Below are 16,292 nucleotides of genomic sequence, written 5' to 3'. Positions count from 1 at the left end.
CAATTTTTTGTAATGTTCACCATCAAACTTCTTCTTAAAATTAGCATATATGTGCCTAGCACATTGCCTATGCTCAACTTCTGGAATCCTTTCTTTCACAACTTCTAACAATCCCTGTCAAAATTAAAACATGTTGGTGAATGTAAAACTTAATATTAAACAATTAAAAAGTAAAAAGCATAAAGCAAAAAGAAACCAATCTAATACCTTATGTTCATCTGAAATGATAGTAAGTCCACTACCATTTCCCCCTCCAAGGTCATCCATGAGAATGTCAAGAAACCACTTGCAATAAACTTTATTCTCAACATTTACCACAGCCCACGTGATAGGGTAGATGTTGTTATTCGCATCTCTACCCATTACTACAAGAAGCTCACCCTTACACAAGCCTTTCAATTAGCAGCTATCTACACAAATCACCTTTCTACATCCCTCTATCCAACCGTCCCTAACACCTTTGAAGCAAACATAGTACTTTGAAAAATATATAGTTGAGTCAGGCATGATGTCCACATCCATTCTTACCGTAAACCCTGGGTTATACCTCATAATCTCCTCACCATAATGCTACAACCTTCCATAATGCTCAACCAAAGTACCTTTAATCTTAATCAATGAAAACCTTCTTGCATTTCTACACTGCCTTAAACTAACATTAATATTAAATTTTTTGGAAATTTTAGCTTTCATTTTTCTTAAGCTCATTTTTGGTCTTTTTAATATTTCATTAACAAAATGCTTCCCAATCCACCTATAATTCTCAATTGCTCCAAGTTTGAATGACCTGGAGCAATTATGATCATCTTTCAGTGACTTAATTTGAAAAGAATGTTCGTCCTTCATCCAAGTGGCCCAGAGTCTAAATGGACATTTATGTGTTGTACCTTTGCTACATTTAGCTAACAACCTGTTCTTATCACTTTTTTCATACCATAAACTGTATCCATGTCTAACAACATAATTACCCAATAAACATTTAAGTTCATCGGGGTCAAAAAACTTCATACCTAGTATAGGAACCATCTTCTTCCAATTTTGGTTTGGATCATGGACGGGATACGTTAGTTTCACATCAACTTCTTCGTTTGTTGCATATGTGTTGGAACCATCTTCTGATTTCTTGTTAGGACAAAGGGCATTAAGAAATGAATCATCAAGTGGTTTCTTACTTGACACCACTTCATCCTCTTCATGGTCAGGTAAAATCGCATCCGAAAATGTAGAATCATCAACTTCGTCTTCATCCTCTACAACCGAATCATATTCATCAGGATTCTCCTGCTCGATCCAATCGAAAATGGGTTAATTGTACTGATCAATGTACACATTAATTCTTTTTTCTTGGCTTCCATTACCAACCTCAAGGAACTCTCTGTAATCTCCTTCATTTTGAATTACTCCTAACCCTTCACTCAACCATTCATGTGGAAGATAGTAGTAAACATCCTTGCAGTTGATATTCTTTGTGAGCTTTTCAAGGAATGTAATGAAATCTGAAAATACCATAGCGTTGAAGTTGACATCTCGTACAGATGCAATTTCTAGGTTGAAATATACAAGGGGGTTGGGGAAAATACACCATTATAGTGGACATCCACGATGAGGGATGATCCCTTCGTCATTACAGTCGAAGAAATAGAAATTGATTTCAATTGCAAATGTTCGATATTGAGAAAGGGGAACGACGGAATGAAAGCGGTGGGTTTTTTTGTTTATGAGCCCTAATTCCAATTACCATTCATATAATGTGTCAAAAATGCTAAGTAATTTCATTTAATGCCACGTAATACAACATAATGCCACGTAATATACCAAATCAGGAAAAACCTATGATCATCGGTCAAATCACCTTAATAAGTACATGTCAAACAAGTTCAATTGGCAAATGTATACGAAAAAAAACATTGTTACCTTAATGTGTACAGACCCTAAACTACGTTACCTTTCTATTTCATTAACCCAAACTAAAAACGTTCATGAAATCATCTTAAACCGGTCATAAAAAGACAGACCTAAGGAACTAACAAAAAGTTGTAGTGGGACTAGTCCGATCCTAAAACAGAGGCTAGAAAAAAAACCGGTATTTGTGAGAATATTTATTTTATTTTATGTGATTGTTTTCCTTGATGGAAATTCGCAGTTTCATCCGTATATGACGTTTGCTACTAATGAGCTATTTGGGATTAACTCATTAAAAGCTCGACTCGAGCCGAATTAAACGAGTTCGAGCTTAGTTTCAGCCTCATTTATTAAACGAGCTCGAGCCTAAGTTTCATCTTTCAAACTCGATTAGGCTCGCGAGCCTAAACAAGCCAATGCAAATTTATATAATATATGTTTTAATTTTAATTTTATATATTAATTTATAACTAATAATTAAATAGTAAATATCAAATAATTATAAACAAACTTTTTATCAAGCTTAAAAACAAAAATGAGCTTGATATTTGACTATTAGCTAGGCCGAGCTCAGTCGCATTTAGTCAGGTCTCACAAACAAGTTGAGCCCGAGCCGAGCTCATGTAAAACTTGATGCTTTAAGAACTTGAGGGTTTATTTTAGTCTATTCATAGTTGTGTGCCCAGTTTGCTTGTTTCCAGGTTCTGAATTTTGATGATATGCTGAGTGGTTTAGATGCGCTCATAGCACAGACGCCTACTACGTGCTCGACGAAATGCCAGATCATATATGAAGTTCTAAATGCACTCACATGGAGAAAAATGTGCCTGATGGGCTGGATTTTACAAGTATATTCTGCTTGATGTGATCATCAATCATCAACAATTTTACCCTCAATGATATCTCTTTTATTGGCAAACAAGCAGGAAATTATATATGTGTTAATTTATTCACTAAAAAAAAAACTTTTGTACCAATGACAAATACCAAAATGGTAATTAAAATGTTCAAAATTCAAAATGTAATGTTGTTATTTTTTTCTTTCATAGTTCTTCTGTAGTTCCGTTTCAGCAATAGTCTCCCCCATGTCTAACAAATGGAGGGTTTCAACACACTGATAAAAGTTAAGTAAACTTGAAGCAGCATTGAAGTCGCCTACTCTTGATGACACCCCCGTCTTGAGATTATAAACATGGAGCCCATGAGAGAAAGTATTGAGCAACAAAGCTTGCGGATGCAATTCCAAAACACCTAAAATAAAAAGTTGATCTGTTTTCAATTTAAAAACCACAGACCACGAAGCATCTCTCCATACCCGAATCCAACTTTCACTAATTTCATCATTACAAGAAATCAAAGCTAAAGAACCTTGGATGGTTGTTAGTCCCGATGTCGTCCAATTCCGAATGGACATAGGCACTGGAATCATATCAAAAACATGAGTGCTCAAATTGAATGTTAGTATACAACTAATGCATGCGTTGTTCTTTTCTCTTTGATTAATATATGTCACCCAATGCAACACTCCATTGAAAAAAAAGGAATCGTAACGGATCATCTGAATCTGATTTTGATGTTTAGGGGAAGCAATCTCACACCATGTGCCACTCTTCACAGCATAAACAAATGAATTGTTGCCTTTGACATTTGATATCTGGACAACTTTGTAGTCATCACTGATTGGATCGAATCCAAACCCAATCCCTACCAACGAAAAGGGTTCAGATCTCTGAGGAAATTCAGGCACGATTAGTTTGCGCCTGATTGAAGGGTTCCATAGAATCAAACCTTTTTTAGTCCACAAACAGAAAGTTCCATTACATGAACCAATAGGTGGGCCAGAAGGGAACGGGACTTCTGTTGTTATATCAATGTATCCACGTTTGGGACACAAATACAATGCCAATTCCTCCTCCTCTCCATGTGATGTGTAAAAGAATTCTTGTTGTTTTTCATTTTTGTCATCGCTAATTAGATGAATGAAGTGGATTTTTTTGGGGGATCTAAGAGTGTGCATGCGTATAAAACCATGGGTAGAAATACAAGTATATAACGATTTAGAGAGTGATCTAAATCGGAGGAGGGATTTCGGTGGTAGTCTTGTAAATATTTCAACAATCAAATCTTCGCATAGATAATCCGACATCTGCATTTTTCCAACAAGATAAAAATCAGTTGCAATCAAAAACTAATAAAAAATTATTAAGTAATGAGCATGGTTATATATATATATATATATATATATATATATATATATATATATATATATATATATACACACACACAAATATGTTTCTGTCCACATTGTGTCAAAAAGGTGTTGAGTATAAAGTATGTTGGTATTTCTTTACTAGAGTTAAGTCCAAAAAAACATGAAAAGAAAACAAACTACTTCAAATAAAACATATTTATGAGCAAAAACTATGTTGTTATTCTAGGTGTTTATGACTGAATGGTGTCAAATAAAACATCTCGAATATAAACTACATTGATATTTCTCCACTTAAACTAAATCCATAAAAAAAAAATTACATTGCTATTTTAGGTGTCATATTGTAGTAAAAGAATGTAGAATGCTGTAATAGAAAAGAAAATAATCCAAATTAGTAGATGTCATACTTGATATAAGTAGGATGATATTTTCAAATTTGGAAAGAGTATAATGAGTGTCATGTTATAACTATAGTGAACACACTAAACGATAAATTATTTTATTTTATTTGGTTACTGATGCTTCTGATTGAGCAGCATTCATTTCTTGCAAGCTATTATGACATGATTTATTTGTTTTCATGTATAAGGTAATAAGATGAGATGTGGAAACAATAGTTGTTTGTACTTTGTACCAAAAAAAAAAAAGGTCATGGCTTTGTTTTTCACCGATCCACTAGAAATTCAAGTTTCAGCCTTAAGAACTAAAAGCATAAATCAGAATTACACATGAAAAATAAAACATGATTTATGTTCTTTAATCAAAAGACAGAGTTTCCCAATCATGAAACTTATCTATCATTCAATTAAAGCAAAAACAGAAGTTACCTCGAGTAGGAGAATTAAGAAACTGAAAACAGCAAATTCGGCCTTGGTGAGAAGTGAGAACTGGGATAAAGAGGAGAGGAGAGCGAAAATCTTGACAGAATCCGATCGATCGATTGATACTTTGATAGGCGTGATTCTATGAAGAAAGAAGGGATTTTAATCATGAATTCGTGATTATCGGATTACAACGTTTTTCTGTTCCATATATTTCTCCATCAGCTTTTTTTTTTGTTCTACGCCTTTGGACTGCCAAAATCAACAGTGGGCCGACCCTTACACATATATTGATATTTTGCATTATGTGAATTTAGACCATAACATCCTAAGTTCCTAACAAACATATCAAAAATTCAAAACATTTTATAAGTTATTGAATACAACAACAATTAAGATTAAATTTAATTCTAATATCTAAGTTTTAATTTTATCTTTTCAGTCACGTTATTTTCTTGATGACTCCTGTGCAGCACCGACCAAAAAAGTAGTTGTAACCTCAACAAGATAACTGAAAGCCAAAATCGTAATAAAAATGCATCGAAAATCAAAATGTAATTTTATGTTTTCTTCGTTTCACAAAATGTTTCACTAATAAAATTTTACGTAGAGTTGAAGCAACATTGATTCGACTACTCTTGATTGATGGCACCCGCGTCTTGGGATTAAAAAAACATCGAGTTGTTGAAAATAAGTATTGAGCAACAAATCACCATTACTGGTCAGTTGTGGTTGCAATTGCAAAGCTCCTATAACATAAAGTTCATCTGTATTCATTTTAAAAGCCACAGACCACGAAGCATCTCTCCATACCCAAATCCAATTTACACATAACTCCTGTCGACGAGAAATCAAAGCTAAAAAACCTTTGATGGTTGTTAGTCCCATCGCTAACCAATGCTACGTGGGTGCAACCTATCCAATTTTCATTCATGTTGTTTTTTTGATGACTCTTCTCGACAACTTAACAAAGGCGTACATAGCTAAAACAGCCTAGCTCGGTGTACAACAATCCTGAAAGCCATACGGGAAATATCTCAGTAACAACAACCACCATAATCTCAACAACACAGACTATAGGGTCTAACATCCTACAATCCATAAGTCAACAACACATGGGGCAAGAAAAGATGAAGAAGCTTTGACTATATATATATATATATATATATATATATATATATATATATATATATATATATATATATATATATAACGTCCCAAAATTACCAAATAAAATTTTAACATTAAATAAGTCAAAACCATTGATGCATTATCTCAAAAGATGATTAGAGTAAAAGTATTATCAAAACATTAGAGTAATATCATAAATAAACATTGCGGAATAAATATTCAGAGGATGCAGTGTGATCAAATCGGGGTCTTCTGTTTAACACTGAAAGTACCTGGAAATGTTTAAACTACAAAACCATAAGCACAAATGAAACATCCCAAAATTGAAGACCAAAAATTTCATTTTAGTAATAGTAAAACCATCATCCAAAACGTGTTCATAAAACCTTAAAAGAAAATAAGAGTATATCTATCATTCTTCTCAATACATCAAAGTCAAATAAAAGGAGGTCGTGGTGTGTGTAATGCGATCATCCCGAGTTTTCCCCTTCAATTCGGAAGTACCTGAAACATAAATTGAAAACCGTAAGCATGAAGCTTAGTGACTTCCCCAAACACCTTATAACATACATATTAACATACGATGGGCCATGCCCGACAACCATCGGGCCTCGCCCGGCATCGAGCCCTACTTGGAACAGACCTGTCAGAACATGATGGTAAAAGATCTCACAATCATCCTGAAACACATATCTTTTATTGGAACCATGACCACCTTGCACCTTGCGGCTGAGAGCATCGACCACCACATTGGCCTTCCCCGGATGGTAAAGGATCTCACAATCATAATCCTTCACCACATCCAACCACCTACGTTGTCTCATGTTCAAATTCGGCTAATCCATCAAATACCTCATTCTCTTGTGATCCGTGTAGATAGTACAATGGACCCTATAGAGGTAGTGTCGCCAAATATTGAGGGAAAACACCACAACCCTCAACTCCAAATCATGTGTAGGATAATTCGCCTCATGAGGCTTCAGCTGCCTCGAAGTGTAAGCAGTAATGAGACCCCTTTACATCAGAACTGCACCCAAACCCGTGATCGACGCATCACAATAAACCATAATATCCTCAAACACCCTCTGGAAGGGTCAGAATTGACGCCTCACACAACTTCTGCGTTAAGGTCTCAAAAGCTGCCTACTACTTAGGCCCCAACGAAATGTGATGGTCTTCTTCGTCAATCGAGTCAATGGAACCGCTATATTGGAGAAATCCTAAATGAATCTCCGATTGTAACCTGCCAAACCAAAGAAACTCTGAATCTCAGATGGAGACTTCAGAACTTCCCATCTCATCACCGCCTCAACCTTGGGCGAATCGATCGGAATACTGTTTTGGTTGACAAGGTTCCCCAGAAACTACACCTCGCATAACAAAAACTCACACTTGAAGAACATCACATACAATCTCTCCCTCCTTAAGGTCTCCAATACCTACCTCAGAAGCTCCTCATGCAGCTCCTTAGTCATAGAATAGACTAGGATGCCATCGATAAAAAAAATCATAGACCGATTCAACATAGGTCCGCATATGCGATTCATGATATCCATGAATGAGGTTGGAGAATTGGTGAGCCCAAAGGGCATCACCATGAAATCATAATGACCATAATAAGTTCAGAAGGCCGTCTTCTACGTATCCTCCTCTCTGACTCTCATCTGATGATAACTTGAATGTAGATTAGTCTTGGAAAACCAAGATGCACCCTAAAGTTGGTCAAATAAATCGTCAATCCTCGGAAGTGGACAACGGTTCTTCACCATTTTCTTATTCATCTCCCGGTAATTGATACACATCCAATGTGATCCATCCTTTTTCTTCACAAACAAGATCGACGCTCCCTATGGCGAACTACTCGGCCGAATAAATTCTTTGTCTAATAGCTCTCGCAACTGTGTAGACAACTCCTGCATCTCTAAGGGAGCTAATCAATAAGGTGCTTTGGCTATCGAAGCCACACCAAGAACCATGTCAATCCAAAACTCCACATGTCTCTTTAGAGGTACTCCAGGAAAATCATCCGGGAACACATCTTGATACTCCCGAACAATTGGAACATTAACCACAGTCTCTTTACCCTTTTCTCGAGTATCCATAACATAGGAAACAAATCTAGAATCACCAACTCTCCCCCACTTAAGTCCCGGATACACACCAACTACTGTTCGCAATCAATCATTTCCCCATTGGGGCTCTACCAATCCATCTCCAAAATAACCTTGCTCTCATCCAGGGGAATAACAACCAAATTGATCGGATTCCGCTCGCTGAACAACTCCAAGACACAACCCCGATGAATCCTAGATACTCGTACAGGACAATCGTCGGCAGTATCAACCTCTAGTCTACAATCCAGCTCCCCCGGAGCATCGACAAACCTCTTGCTATGGTCAAGAGATTCAAAGGGTCGGGTAGCCCTTAAATCAAACAATACCAAAGTAGAGATACCGTTCACAATGAACGATCCTAAAACAAACCACACAGATATAAGCAGAAAATCAACATAAATAAAGAGATAAGGAGAAGATACATACCAGCCACTACATCTGGTGATGTACAAGCCTCCTCGGTTGTCAGCGTGAAAGCCCTACTCCTCACAACATGTGCCTCTTCCTTGTTCTGCCGGCCATCTGCAATCCACAAGGTTGTCGGAGCAGGTACTGCAACTGGTCCTACTGCTGCTAAACTTGGGCAATTGGCCTTCTTATGGCCCCTCTGATTGAAATGAAAGCAAATCAGAATAACTACCTGGGTGGTGGTGGTGTAAGTGCAACCCTTCTGAAATGACCCGTTGTACCGCACTTGAAGCAGCCAAAACCACCCACCCTGCACGCCCCATTGTGCATCTTACCGCACTCATTGTAGCGGCTTTGGCCCTACTGGCCCCTCGTCCTCGAGTCAAAAACCTTGGGCCTCTTTCCTGAACCCTCTAAGCTTTGAACCTAATCCAATTTCCTCTTCCTCACCATCTCCAAGTCAATCTCCCTCACTCTGTCTCACGTTATCATATTCTCTAATGTCCTGAAACTGGATCGACTCACAAACTGTCGAATATCGTTCCTCAAAATCGCGTGGTACCTCGCCTTCATCATCTCCTTATATGCCACATACTACGGAACTAATAACACCCTCTCATGGAACATAGTAATGATCTTTGCTACCGTCTCAGTAGTCTGGCAAAGGTCCTAAAACTCCCTAGCCAACTGCTGGACCTCAATCACAAGTGAAAACTCAGCCAGAAATCTCGCCATAAAATCCTCCAAAGTCATCAACTTAATCGCCTCACCTCCCAAGGCGTGCCCAACCTCCTCCCACCAGTCTCGATCTTTGTCCTTCAGAAGACAGGATGCAATGCGGACCTTTGCCTCTTCATGACAAAGGCTAGATTGAAAGATGTTCCCGACGTCTGCTAACCAACGCCTACTTATAATCGGGTCCTTCTTCCCGAAGACTTTCGGGGCTCCACATGCTCGAAACTCATAGAATGTCAAAGTGCGATCTCCCATCATCGTCACCATCTCATAATGAATCATCACCAACTTGGAAACCTTTTGGAGGTATAAAGCTCTTAACGTGATGGTTCACTTTGATAGTGTTGGATTAGTGTCTAAGTCCATAACTATTTTGGTATGTACTTGACCCGATAGTGCATGGTCTTTTTGGGTTGCCTTCACCAAAGCAACTTGATAGGATGAATAATGGACAGAAAGGATTAAATATGATTTATTAATATATTATGAGAATAATATATTAAAAGAGAAATCATATTGTTTAATTAATATTAGTCAAGAATTAATAAGAATTGAGTTTGTGACTAAAAGACATTAATTAAACTAAGGGACTAGAACTGTTAATTGTATGATAGTTGAATATTGAGCTAATGGACTTCATATTAAAGGGGTGGACGAATTCTATGGGGAAACCCATTAGAAATCGTCCTAGGGCCTTTAAGAAAGGAGTCCATGGGTTGCTTAGGGCTTAAGCATCCAAATTAGGGTTTCCTTGTTAGATAACCCTAATAGCCTCACTATTTAAAGAACCCTTATGCCCCAAAAACGTGGTGAACAAGATCCTTAGGGTTTCCACACGTTTTGGGCAGCCTCCTTCTCTTCTCTTCTTCATCCTCTTGCTCTTGGTGTTTGTGAACCATTAGATGAGTGATATTTGTGACTCTAAGCTTTCTAAAGTCATTACAAGGAGGAATTGTGATTGTTATTGCTACATAACAATCAAGGTAATATTTAAACCCATTCTTATGTTAGTATGATTACTTGTATGCTAGAACTAGGGTTTATAGTCTTGGATGAATTGTATGTACAATAGAGAAACCTAGATCCAAACATTAGGGTTTGTATGAGCACATAGGATGTTCTTATGGCCAAAACCCATCGGTGGTATCAGAGCCTTGATTGGTTTCTATTGTATTGATGCCTTGTATGTTTGTTCAAGTTGCAAAATCGAGTTTTGAGCACCCTGTCTGATGAACTCGGCGAGTACCATAGTGTACTCGGCGAGTAGGCCTCAACTCAGCGAGTCCAGTGTGGTACTCGGCGAGTTCGAGCGTCAGATGGAGCTATTTTCGGGATTTCTTGTTGTTTTACTCATGGATACTTGCCTTATCTGTTTTAGACAGTGGCGGACCGTAAGAGGGGCCAAGGGGGGCCATGGCCTCCCCGCTTTTAAGGCTGCTAATACCATTATATGTATAGTTTCTGTATGAAATAACTTCGATAATCAGTTTGGCCCCCTGTTTTAAGTTCACAACTAAATGTAATACAGTATCATTTACAAAATTTAGTGATTATCTAAGAATCTAAATAACACATTACGTTAACCACACATCCGAATACATATCCAAAAATCATTAATAAAACATCCGAAAATCACTGATAAAATAAAAATAAAAATCGTATTTTATTTGGAAATAAGAAAACAAGGAAACCATATTTCAAATGTACGCAACTCTTAACGCAAAATTTGAGTCTATCAAAACAAAAAACCTAGAAGATTCTAATTTCCATAAAAAGTCCAGATCTCACCGTAGATAATGCCACCCAAATGCATCTACTCCACCGGAATCTATCGCTGAACTTTCGCTTCTCCGTTTCTGTATCCTCTTTGTTGGTTTCCGGGCTTTTCCCTTCTTCCGACGCTTATCTCTCCTCTCGCCGGTCGCCGCATCACCCTCTCCGGTCTCCTCTCCGTCCCAGTAAGTTGTAACGATAATTCTTCCCTTTTTCGCTCTCTTTCTTACCCAGTTTTTGTTTCTTTTATTTTGTGTCTCTCTCTTGTTTATATTATGATATAGAATATGAGAAGGTGGAGTGTGATCATAGATGTATGATACAGGCTAAACTCTATACTGACAACTATGATTTGATTAATTGAAAATATGTCCTTTTTTTAATGAATCATATAAATTATATTTGTATTTAAAGTGTAAAACAAAAGAATAAATGTATTTATTAATATAAAATGGACTAATAGATATGTGATTTCATTTAAAGTGTGATGTAATAATAAAAATAAGTTTATGTAGCTTATAGTTTTATCAAAAATTAGTTGTTAATTTATTTTATTATTTCTTAACTAATAGTTAATTTCATTATTTATCGTACATATCAACATGAGAACACACTCTACTATTGATTGATTTTTTAGTAGTTATATTATTTAAACTATATGTCATAATTTTGAATCAAAATTTTCATGTTTATATAGTTTGTTTTGAAGTTTGATTTCGGCCCCCGAAGATATAACGTTTGTGTTCCGCCCCTGGTTTTAGATCTTTAAAATCCGATTTTATGCATATTTATGAGTATATCCTTGATTAAACAAAAGGTAATTACCAATTGATTAGATAATAACTTCCTTATATGATTATAGTTGATTATTTGTATTAATTGGGTAACTTATTTTGCAAGAAATTGAAATTAGGTCAAATATAGATAATGATGAAATTAATTGTTTAATTTATATTATTTGTTATTTGATCCTTGTGTTATGAAAAGTTTTAATTTTCCCCTTTAGGTTTTATAGTTTAAATTTGAACTCAAAGTTTTGTTTTGAAATTTAAATGGTTGAAACCCTAATGTTTTTGAAAAGGTTTCAAAACTTGCCCTCAAGTTTTGGAATTTAAATTTTGATTAAAAGTTTAATTTTGATGTATATTTAAATTCTAAACCCTAATGTTTTAAAATGTTTCAAAAACTTGCCCTCAAGTTTTGGAATTTAAAAGTTGATTAAAGGTTTAATTTAGGAATGTTAAATTCTAAAACCCTAGTATTGTTTTGAAAAGTTCAAATCACACCCTTATGGTTTAATTAATTAATTAAGGTGTATAATTAAAAGAGATTTAATAAATCCATATAGTTTTTGGTTTACAATTGAATTAAAAGTATAATTATTAAATTTGACCACATATTATTTTAAAAGTGTAAAATACACCCTATACTATATATATCATTAAAAGTCTAATATTATATATGTATGAGTAAAAGTCAGTCTTACCGTTAGTAGGCCTCATTCACGAAGCTGGTCTATAAGGGGTGTTTAAGGAAATTGCCTATAAAATGGCGATTGAATGGGTATCCACTCTTACCCACCGCACTCTTGACTAGTGGAGGGTCGTTAGCCGAATGGGTAGGATAGGACAGAAACCTTCCATTATAAGTATAATGAAGTACAAAAGTAACTAAATGTTTTACAAATTCCCAATCTTAGTTACTTTAGGCAAAAGTGAATTGATGCAATTCCATGAAATTACACTTTGTACCCTTGCAAAGACGTTAGTGGAGCGTGTGTGGTTCACCGGCACACTAAATGGTTCTAAGCAAAGGTAGCAAAGGGTGACTCAATGTTTGTCATAGTTCGGTGAAGCATGTGTGGTTAACCGGCACATCGAATAGGTGATTGTAACATGTGAGGGCACCATGTAAGTTTGTATGGTTATTCACATCCGCTTTGTGATCCTTGGTTGCCCAGTCACAAACTAGAGGGGCATATCGAGATTTAAACATGCCATTGAAAAGTTTAATGAATCTCAAAGGATCTAGGAGTTTTCAAAATATTTAAAACTTAATCGGTTTTCTTTTTTCATGGTGGAAAATTAGTGAATCGTCTTTCACTTACCTTCAAATGTTCTGCAATTTGGGTTACGACATCCCTCTCCCGAGTTGTGGAATATTGTGTTGGGTCCTAGCCTTAGTATCTCATTTGGGTGATTTATTAAGGACTAAATCTATCAACTAACTTGAATTTATTTTTCTCCCGTTTTATAGATATCAAAGTACGACAACTATGGTCTTCCCAAATCCCGTGGAACAAGCATTCCACATGAAGATGATATTCCACGATTCGATCGAGGAACAAGAAATCATGCTTCACTTCCTCCACCTCCTCCAATCATTCTCCCTAACCCACAAGATCAAAGAATTGAAAGGTTCAGTGTCACTAAAGCCCTATTGGAAATGAAACATGAAGATGATAAACCCGTGTGTGCCCACGTTCTAGGAATGAAATCACACATCGATAGATTGATAATGTTTGGTGCGTCATTCCCTGATAAGTTGGTTGTGAACTGGGTCCTGCAGTCACTTCCTGAATCATATAATGAGTTCAAAAGAAAGTATTATATGATGGATCATGACGAAAACCTCATTAACCTAACTTACATGCTCATTGCTACTGAATCAGAAATGATTTGGCAAAGCAATGGAGCGTATTTGTTGGGAAAGTCAACCAACCATGCTTCCGATGACGTTCTAGGAGAACCGACCTGCGTTTGCTGCCAAGAGAAAGGGCGTTGGATACAAGTCTGCCCTAAGAGCCTGAAGTGTCCAGAAGATGGGAGAGTCAAAGAGTATGGCTGTGCTTCAGGTAAAATCCACTATCTAACTCCATTAAGCTCCTATTCGTTGATTCTTAATACATAATGTGATGAGATTACATTTGAATATTTTGCAGGATCAGTGAAAAGAGAAGAAGCTTGATGGAAAAGCAAGATGAGTCTAATCACAACGAAATGGATCTCGATCGCATGGACTTGAAGATTAGATTTTGAGCTTAGAAAGTTATGATAGAATTGTTAGGAATATTTGACTACATAGTTTTTCAGTTGATTTTGCATTGTAAGGACAAATGTTTTCCGCTGCTTTTATGAATAAAATAAATTTTGATTTGACTAAAGTAGAATCAAAGTAGGATGATAAAATAGAAATTGTTTTGACCAATTTACCCTTGGATTTGCAGTTTTGTTAAAACATATTTCATAGAAACAGATTTCAAAGTAGGATGATAAAATAGAAATTATTTTGACCAATTTACCCTTGGATTTGAAGTTTTGGTAAAACAAATTTCATAGAAACAGATTTCAAAGTAGGATGCTAAAAATAGAAATTATTTTGACCAATTTACCCTTGGATTTGTAGTTTTGGTAAAAACAAATTTCATAGAAACAGATTTCAAAGTAGGATGCACATTAATAGAAACAATTGTACTACAAAATACCCTTAACACATTAATCAACATAACCTTGAAGCAGGTTATGACAAAAATACCCCTTAACTAGTATCATAATAGCATTACATCATTTAGTAGTAAGGTAGCATAGTTACATGACAAAAGACTTAAGGTTTGTTACCAATTCCATGCAAAAGACTAAAAGTTTGTGTTAGATGACAAAAGATACTAGTAGTAAACAAGCACATCATTCTAAAGTTACTGGCTTGTTTTGACTACAACTAATCCCTCCTTTGGGGATAAATTTCTTACTTAGACCAATCTCGGTTATACGTTCTGAAACTTTCCTCTTTCGCACATGCATCTTTCTAATTCTTGAAGCTCTGGGAGCTTGAACAGGAGCTTCAACAGGATCTTGAACAGGAGCTTCAACAAGAGCTTCAACAAGTTCTTGTACATGTTCTTGAACGGGTTCTTGTCTAGGTTCTTGTACGGGTACATGTCCACTTCCACTTCCACTTGTACTTCCCCTTCCACTTGTAATTCCCCTTCCTGAGAAAACAAACTAGTATTAGTTTCCAATTACATAGAACTACACTAAATAAATTCATTTTTACCTTTTCCTAGACAGCTTGATTTCTTGTATCCAATGCCTCTGCAATTACTACACTTTTGCAACCCTTTTGCACGTGATATTGTATGCGTCTTTTTACCAGTACCTTCAAATGCTGACTTATCCTTTGTTCGTTTAACCTTTGGTTTGCCTGGTAGTTTTTTTATTTTATTTTATTTTTTTTGGAGGTAAAGGCTTTTGATAAATTGTTTTCGGCCACATTGGACTACCATTTAAAGGGTGGACATTGTAAGATTAGCTTGAAAGGAAACTTTGTTTGCTAAAACAAGGTGCCACATATGACTCTACATTATGATTCAGGTATGCAATTGCAGCCAAGCCATGCAAGCATGGGATACCTCTCAACTGCCAACTTCTACATTCACATATCCTTCTGATTAGATCTAAATCAAATGCATCATTACCAAATCTTACTTCAAATTGTTGATTACCACTTGGATAAACTCCCCGAAATCTAAAAGAAAAGGTAAGTTAACACCCCAAATCAAATCAATCATTAGCTAATGTAAATTTAAAACATTATGTTACTCACCTTTGAGTTATATTATTATCTTTTAACTCCTTTCTAATTGTTGGTTAAATATCCAAATCCCACTCTTCAGCCATGATCCTTTGATTATACATCCTCTCCATGGCCTAAACCCTTATTTCTTCCAACATTGTGATGATCGACTTTCTTCTAGCATCCCTGATTGCATTATTAAAACTTTCTGAGACACCATTTTCCATAGCATCACAGTTCCTAGCTCCCTTCTCCAAAGAAAGCCTTTGACCAATATTTTGGTTCCCTTTCAATAAGATGATCATAGGTATTGGGGTTTAATTTCTTAATTCCATCCATGGCTTCTTCAAACTGTGGTATAGTGGTACTATTTACGGCAGCCCAAAACAATTTTTTGTAATGTTCACCATCAAACTTCTTCTTAAAATTAGCATATATGTGCCTAGAACATTGCCTATGCTCAACTTCTGGAATCCTTTCTTTCACAACTTCTAACAATCCCTGTCAAAATTAAAACATGTTGGTGAATGTAAAACTTAATATTAAACAATTAAAAAGTAAAAAGCATAAAGCAAAAAGAAACCAATCTAATACCTTATGTTCATCTGAAATGATAGTAAGTCC

The 16,292-nt window shown here is 36.0% G+C and overlaps 1 protein-coding gene across 1 annotated transcript; it reads right to left on the bottom strand.

The window, feature by feature from the left end:
* Nucleotides 1–2,932: 2,932 nt before the first annotated feature.
* Nucleotides 2,933–5,101, bottom strand: LOC145064628 (putative F-box protein At3g16210). The gene is made up of 2 exons (XM_079012040.1): nucleotides 4,942–5,101; nucleotides 2,933–4,048 (listed from the first exon to the last, which is right to left on the bottom strand). Exon 2 carries the CDS (start codon nucleotides 4,046–4,048, stop codon nucleotides 2,933–2,935), a length of 1,116 nt encoding a protein of 371 aa, XP_078868166.1. The 5' UTR covers nucleotides 4,942–5,101.
* Nucleotides 5,102–16,292: the final 11,191 nt, after the last annotated feature.

This window comes from Lactuca serriola, chromosome 7 (genome assembly GCF_051521515.1).
Source record: "Lactuca serriola cultivar US96UC23 chromosome 7, Lser_US96UC23_V15, whole genome shotgun sequence".
Classification (NCBI taxonomy): Eukaryota; Viridiplantae; Streptophyta; class Magnoliopsida; order Asterales; family Asteraceae; genus Lactuca; species Lactuca serriola.
Note: the sequence above shows the minus strand (reverse complement) of the source record. Positions and strands in the feature narration are given on the sequence as shown.

What these genes read in the sequence shown, in the direction of transcription:
- LOC145064628 (XM_079012040.1), bottom strand. Translation starts at nt 4,048, where the DNA reads ATGTCGGATTATCTATGCGAAGATTTGATTGTTGAAATATTTACAAGA.